Consider the following 8,268-nt stretch of genomic DNA (forward strand, 5'->3'; position numbering starts at 1 on the left):
AGGTAATGTTTCCATCCACCTACTTCAAGATGGTTAAAAAGTTAGAAAATCAAAAATGAGCGTATATATCAGATGAAAGACAAATGGAAACATATTTTCAAGAGGAACCTGATGTCATGGTACCCTATTTCAGCTTCTTCTACTTTACAAAAACAATAATGCCATGTCTCCACTCCACAAAAAAAACCTCAAAGAATAAAAATAACAGAGGTGTCTAGGGTGTACAGTACATAACCACAAGATTTGATTCCAGACAGGGTCCCTCGTTGCAGCGCACTCTATCATCGCATTCATAAATATGAATATGCTTGATAGCACAAACAAAATTTAATTATGGGCTAAGTAATTCAGAAAAATATAAAACAAACAAATACATAAAACACAGCCTGTAGCCTGTTAGTAAACTATGAGCGAATTTTCGCCTGACATGACCTAACCCTGCCCAATGATTCAACCTTGCAAGACAAGTTTTAGTTTCCAGTGTTGAGAAAAGGCACATCACTGGTGGTAACACAGCTGGCTTGCATCATCATCAATAATGTAACTGTGGATGACACAAATTATTTAGTGTAAAGTGTAAAGGACTGGAAACCCAGAAGGCCCCAGATTTTGAAATTCTGTATAAACATTTATATCCATCTAATAGTCTAAGAATCCTAAAAATCCAACTACTTGAAAGATTTCCATGAAATTTGCTACTTATTTTTAAGGCAAGAGAATAAACTTGATTACTGCATCTATTTTCTATTATTATATTTTTGCTATTATTATTATTATTATTGTCATTATCATCATCATCATCATCATCATCTAGAAAATGCTCCAAAATCTTTCTTAATGTGGACAGAAGTCTTCTGTGACACAGACTCACTGACTGTGTTTACATGCACTCAAGTAACCAGGTTACTTGGAAACCAGGTTTTTAGGGTAATGAAACCTGGTTACTGGTTTTTCACACTAAGGTAATGTTTCCATTCGCCTACTGTAAAAAAAAACTAAAGATGGCAAAAAGTTTGAAAATCAAAATGAGCATAAAATGGAAACGTACTTTCAAGATGAACCCGATGTCACTGTACTGTGCAAAAGCAAAAATGACATGCCGCCGCTCTACAAGGAAGCCCCAAAGAATGAGAACAGAGGTTTCTCTGATAAACAGGTTACTCAGAGAAACCAGATTTCTTAGGTAATCGGGGAACAAGTTTACGTGTACTCGAGAAACCTGGTAACTTTGGTCTGATATTTTATGCAGCCTTCATTTAAAAATGAAGCATCATTGCTCTGTGTAAGGAGCTGCACTTATTAGCTGATAATATTATAGTGCCAACTTGTTGGCAGCCCTTGTACTGCACATTCACTCTTGTAAAAGTCGATTAGAAACCAGTTTATGCATTTACATGTCAGAGTAATTCGAGTACTCCAGAAGAAATCAGGCTTCTCTAATTATGATTATGGTATCCAGGTTTCCCCTTTACATGACATTTAGGAATCAGCTTACTCGAGAAAACTAACTGTAACCTGAATGCTTAAGTGCATGTAAACACACTGACCAGCAGTACTGAGACATGTGCAACTTTTGGGAATCAGGCTAGTGTTAGCATGAAATCTGAAATCAATCGACCCAGAAACCCAGACTTTTCTGCTAACACCACCAGAAGGTTATAACCGAGGAAGAAAATAACGAACCACAAATGATTGCTGGAACTCTCCATTCCCTCCCTATTTACTGTTGACTCTCTATGACTACAAGCATTTACTGTGCTGTCCTCAAAGGACAAGGGACATCAATTTTGTGAAGTGCAGAGAAAGGCAGTAATCACTACCACTAAACTACTTTTGGATGCATGAAGTAATTTTAGCAACCAAGTAAATAACCAAATTTCAGCTCTTTTTGAATTTAGGTAATTCCTGTGCAACGACACTTTAGTTTAAATAAAGTCTAAATAAGAGAAGGCAAAAATCACAGTCCATCAATGCCGTGTATGTGTGTGTGCGTTTGTGTTTGTCTGTTCAGCTGGCATTACACTGGGTCCTCCCTCAGCACTTGCCACTGCTTTGTCGCCGACACCACAGCAGATCTCTAAAGAGATCCGGATATGTCATGAGAAGAAAAAAAGACAAGTGAGGGACGGACAGAGGTAGACAGGCTTTGAGCCAATAGCTGTGGATTGAGATGAGGAAGTAATAATGAAACTACAGACAGAGACTGTACACGAATGGACGTCCCTGAGCCCTGGCACACATCCATACAGCACAGGGCAGGAAGTTGTTCGCACTGAGTGAGGAAGTAACCCCATTTCCTGGAATTGCTGTACAAGCCTCCATATCCAGCAAGCCAAACCGTTGTCATAGCAACTTGCAATAAAATACCCTTAGCTCAGCATGAAGGAGGGAGACAAGGCTCAAACTAAACACCACCACCCTGAGGTAAGTTTTACTGGCCCACACAAACAGCAGAGGAACCAAACACACAAACCAAGCTCAGGAATTTGGGCTTTAGTCTTCCAGGTCAGCTTCAGTTTGAGGGTGGCAACTTACAGACAGAAACAGGTTAGTGCCAACAGAAACAGCATAAGCATGTGACTACTAGGGATGTCTGTGGCTGATCTTGTGGAATTTTATCAGGACCCATCTAGACACTATTAAACATAACAGATCCATCTTGAACAACCCAATGAACTGGTGAAAATGAGATGAGAAAATGGAGGACAAAAATCTTAACTCCCACTGCTCTAGTAATTACTCTCTCGACCACCCAACTGAGATGAGTGCCTTGTTGTAATTACTTGGAAAAGTTGGGAGAGTCCCCTCTAAAGCTGAGTGCATCAAGCAGGGCTGAGCTGTTTTGGTACTGCAGGACAGCAGGATGAACTGCTGGCTCTTTGGCTCAACTCTTGTGTGTGTTTGTGTGTGTGTGTGTGTGTGTGTGTGTGTGTGTGTGTGTGTGTGTGTGTGTGTGTGTGTGTGTGTGTGTGTGTTTGGGTGAGAGACAAGGCAGAGCAGACCAGACAAGACAATTGCAGGGACTTTCCCTAGCTTATTCATATCCAAACTTTTTTTGTTATGATAAAAAAATCTGGACCTTTGTGCAGACTTGTTCATTTTTGTATTTAAGTGGGTTTAAGCCTTTGTCTATGTAACCTTTGCTTGACTATGCCTATAAATACTTACGTACATACAAAGTATGTAAATAATATCCGGTGACGCTTTACCATATCTGCAAAATAACTCACAACTCACTGTGTAATACGCAAAACCACTAGCTCCTGAAACACAGGTTGAATGTACTGTACAAAATAAGAGAGGTAACCATGTACAACACCAATGATTATTATGTCATTATCTCAATATTAATATGTTTTGACAAACTCCAATTCGTCTTTTAGAAGTAATCATATGTCACGCATTGAGAGATTTTGCAAACATTTGTTCACATTCATTCAGTTTTCTGTGAACCACCTGTGCCAGAACAACAGTCACTGACAACAATCAAAGCCATATTGCAGTACCAGATGTTTCTTTTTCCTCATATCAAGATATATGGTTTACTCTCTCCTCTCAGCTATTCCTGATTCCTGTGATTCCCCATTCCTAATGCTTAACGAGGGAATTATAGCAGACGTTCAAGTACCAAATGATTATGACTGGGTGACAAATAGGCATAGCTCCTGTGCCCCTGTGACCTTTATTATTAAACAGTTTTTTAACTAGCTAGGCTCATGTAGTTAGCACATGTATCCCAGAACTGATAAGTTATCATCCTCACTACTAGGAAAGGTTTCCTGTTTAAATGTACAATATTTCCAAAACTAAAGACAGTCTATTCAGTTCACATCCAAGTATTGAAATCATTGAAACTCAGATAATAAGTTTCAATGGGTTGTTTAACAGCACTAATACTTTTACAAAAATAAGTTTTTTCTAAGCTTTCGCATGTATTTTCCCTCCTTCTCCTACCTGGTGTGCCCTGCCTGGTTCATTACTCCATGTGCCCTGCCTGCCCGTCTCCAGGATTACGGGGCTGTGTTAGCCAAGGAATGCAGGCCACAGTAATTCCCTGTTAATTTGTTAACCTGTTCAACAGTGCAGACACAATGCTGTGTAATCCCCACGACCTTCACAGTCACAAATACCGCCTCCTATAGTAACAGTGCATATGTGGTTCACGCAGGACATGCACCTAGCTTCATTCACATTTTGACTCGTATTTATTTAATACATGAGGATCAAAGGCACTAAGCACAAACTGGTCAAGCAGGAATGGGTGCTGTTTTAGCACTGTGAAGCAAAGCTGTAACAGGCCATAACTGTGACTTTCACCTTGTCTGCTATGCATTTCAACTTCCAGACCTGAATCACTGAAGGTCTAAGGGTTTGCACCTATTCTAAACCAACATGGCTACAGTTTCACAAGCATGCATCGATTATGGATGGACATACACACAGACAATGTATGTGTGTATGGAAATACAGTACATCTGGTGCACAGTCCCACAGCCCTTTATCCACTGACTGACTCAGTTCCACACATTACTTACTACTCTCTCCCACTACAAGCAACAAGCATGGGGCTGAAACACATGTGGAAGCTTTTTAACTACACTACTAATCAGAAGGGTGGAGTGAAGGCTGAACTGAATATAACCTGAAACATGATGAAGACAGCATAGCAATGGCAAAATTTATCTTACTGAGAATGCAGCAAGCAGATGAAAAATAAAAAAACATAAGGGAAAGCTTGGAGGAGGGTGTCCGCAGATGTCTTAAGCCACATTAAAAAGACTGCCAGATAGCAGTGAGCAGAGATGGCGGTCAATAAGTAATGCATATTTGTGGGCTGCTCAATAAATATCTTTGTCTTCAGAGCACAGGGCGAAGCCTGGCCCAGATAAATCACGTTTCACACCAGGCTCCAGCTTGGGTCAGATGCAAGTACACCATGGGCGGCACAACTGCTGGCCTTTGTCAGTTTTATCCACAATGCAATACATACACACACCCAAACAGATACACACAAGCATATCATCTGTTTGCCATTCACACTGGGTAATAAAAATGCAACAGCCCACATGCCCAAACTATGTGGGTAACACCAAGTCGTGTGCCACAAAGATGGTACCTACGCTTCCTCAAGAATCAGATTCACAGTAAGCACCAGCAATGGACTACCAATTGCTGTCATTGTTTTTTACAGGTCTTACATTTCTGAGACATTATGTGTTAGTGTGTATTCATTTTGAAAGTGGTTATTTACATAAGACATTTTTTAGCTCAGAAAACTCAAACCGGAGAAACGTACTGAATTTGCATGTTGTTATTAGGTGTTTCTTAATGTGTTACAAACCACCTGTTGGTAAACCTCAAACCTCCCTCAAATCACCAATTAAGCAAATCCATTTGTCCTGAACTGCTGTCACAGGCTGAACACAGTTGTTCACAGTGCAGTACACTCAACTATCGAAGTTCAGGATGCAAAAATAAAATCAAGGTGTGCGCTGCATATGTGAGAAAGAGAGACTGCACAGAGAGGGCGGGAGGAATGTCAAACACCAACAACATTCCTCTGCTTCTCGTTGCACTGCCTGCAGCACATTTACATTGTCTTTTCTTCCTTTGTGTAGCTTTCGCTAGTAGACTACAGTTCATTCAAAATAGTTATAGGTCAAGCGAAACCAGTTGTTAGGAAACATAAACGAATGGGCATAACTGACTAATTGATCAGTCAATGTTGTATGCAACATTTTGTATTTTAGAAATAGCCTTGGTCTAATTAGGCCTCTAGCAGGAATGATGATGCACACGGTCTGGGTCTACTAGACCTTCATCAACCAGCGCTCTTCATCTGTTTTGGATGCCATCAGGCAACCTGAGCCACAATGCACAAATATACCTTCAGGTTTTGCTGCAGCAAGCCAAGCTTTCACTGTTCACAGTGATGCCTCCTCCATTGTGAGCAAGCCCAGCATTAAAAAAAAAAAAAAAAAAGCATTTAATGACCTGCTATTGGACAATAATGCGTGGACACTAATTAGTCCTTAATTACAGACAGTTGTGCTGGAGGCAGTTCTCTGCTACACACAACAGGGGCTTAACTTGACTGATTAAAATCGTTACAATTACTGTTGATGAGCATTTACAAAAAGGAGGCTTGACTGAAAACTGACCCCAACACATGGGGATGGTCCTATAAAAATAAAAGTTTAGTTTCTTCAGTCAACACAGTGATACTGGTGGGTATTTGATCAACACTCCACATTTATCCACAACATGGTTAGTGTCCATTTTGAATTCTTTCTCAGGCTCTCGCTGATCAACATCTGGGCAGCGGTGCAGTAGAGCAGTACTAGGCCGTGGTATCCACACTGAAGCAGAGCTGCCTCTGACTCAGGGCGACGTTAGCTTAGGTGCTTTTTAGTGAAGGTGTGCGATTAATAATGGTTTAAAAATACGTAAAAAAATAGCCAAAATACAGTCTCTAGGTAAGAGTGAAAATAGAAAACAGCGGTGCTAAAGGTAACTAAAGCATTTCACAGAAACAATAAAAACAGTTAGGATGCTACAGTAAAATCAAGGTAACATCACGCCGCCTTGCTAAACTTAGCAGATGTTTTGGGTGAAAGGCCACACATGCACCTACCCCCTGCTAAATAAAAACAGCACAAATCACTCTGAAACAACCATCAAGCGAGGCTAAAATGCTGAAGGTAGCTCAACCAACCCAGCCAAGGCGGACACAAGTGTGAAAGCTGCGTGTCGGTCGTCAAAGTCAGAGATGCTACGTCTGCCCCGTGTGCCGCAGATGCAGAAGCACCGCAACGTGATCATGACAAATGTGTAACTGTGAGGGAAACAAACTTACCCGACGAGAGCTGGATGAAGCAGAAGACAAAGACTAGTGACTTGCCCGAGACGAAACCGGGGATCAGCTCCATGTTTTCTGTAAAATCCACATAAGGTCGCCAGCCCGAAGTCGAGCTGCCTCCCAGGACGGTCTGTTCTCACCAAGTCTCGCTTGAAACGCCTCACACACGATGAAGAGAGCAAAAAATAAATAAAAATAAAAAACAAGCGACTCGAGTGGCCAAATTATAACATCTCCTTATTTTTCTACATGTGTTCTTCGACCCCCCTTTGGTTAAAACCCGCTTAAAACAGACACATTAAAGAGTTGAAGTTGAACGAGTCACCCCGGTCTCCGACGAGCCGTCCACCTCTGCGCGCTCCCCACTCGCTTCACTTAGTCAGCGTCGACGAGGGAGGAAAAAAAAAAACGCGTATCCTTCCGCTGAAGTCCGCGGGGATCTATAACCTCCGCCTCAAGAGATGGTTAGAAAAACGTGTTCAAAGTCGATCTGTCAAGTGTCGCGTTTTGTTATGGCGTCAGAAAATCAACACTGTCCGATATGTGCGTTTATTCTATCTTGAACCGGGCGTGAACTCTAGACACACTAGAGAAGTTTTCTTTCTCCGTGTCGCCGCCGCGGAGGAATTTCTTGCCATTTTTTTGTGCTTCTCGGAGCCTGGTATGACTCAAAATTAACCCGTTCAATGATTTTTTTTGATGTCCTCCCCGTACTTTACGCGTTTTTTCCCGATATGTCTGTCAACACCCACTCTTTGCTTCCTTTTTTTCTCATTACGATAACTCCCAGTGCCCGGCTGTGTGACACAGTTCAGGTCTGCAGATGCAGGTTTCAGGTAGTTCGAGCATTAGAGTGACACCTTTAAAAACACTGGTCGCTCGACGCCTGTGGTTAAAACTCGGAGCGCAGACACACAGTTTCCCATTCACCATTTTTAATCAGTCGGTCTGCGCAGATTGTTTTATACCTGCAGGATTCAAGTGAGTCACCGATCTGTGGGGTGCAGGTCTTTCTAGTTCTGCAGCACTTCAATCTGGTGCTGTGTTCATATTTATATCATGTGATGAATCTTGCAATGATTGTCGGTCTTCAAATGGTGGTTTTTTTCGATTGTTTTTTTTAATTAACTGAGAAAATAATAACATGACTGATCAATCAAGCTGCAGCCCTACTTATTTAGATTAACTTTTTTACAAGTTAATAGTGTTTGAATCAAATTATTGATTTAGCTCTAATCCTAACATCTAAAATCACAAACTAAAATTCAGCATTGCCTTTTCCTCGTCCACAGACAGACTTGATCACAGTTGATTTCTAAACTGTGGGTGACCACAGAATGCCAAACTACTTATCTGTTATCAGCCCCGAAAGATCCAGGTGGAAATCACAGACCCATCACAATAACAAG

The 8,268-nt window shown here is 41.2% G+C and overlaps 1 protein-coding gene across 1 annotated transcript in view; it reads right to left on the reverse strand.

Annotated features, from left to right (window-relative positions):
• The window catches only part of notch2 (notch receptor 2), a 40,992-nt gene extending 33,290 nt beyond the window's left edge, over positions 1 to 7,702 (reverse strand). Inside the window, exon 1 of the mRNA XM_026346461.1 lies at positions 6,857 to 7,702. Coding sequence (XP_026202246.1) covers positions 6,857 to 6,929 — 73 coding nt within the window. The 5' untranslated portion in view covers positions 6,930 to 7,702. The remainder of the gene's footprint in view (positions 1 to 6,856) is intronic.
• Positions 7,703 to 8,268: the final 566 nt, after the last annotated feature.

The sequence above is a fragment of the Anabas testudineus genome, chromosome 4 (assembly GCF_900324465.2).
Source record: "Anabas testudineus chromosome 4, fAnaTes1.2, whole genome shotgun sequence".
Lineage (NCBI taxonomy): Eukaryota > Metazoa > Chordata > Actinopteri > Anabantiformes > Anabantidae > Anabas > Anabas testudineus.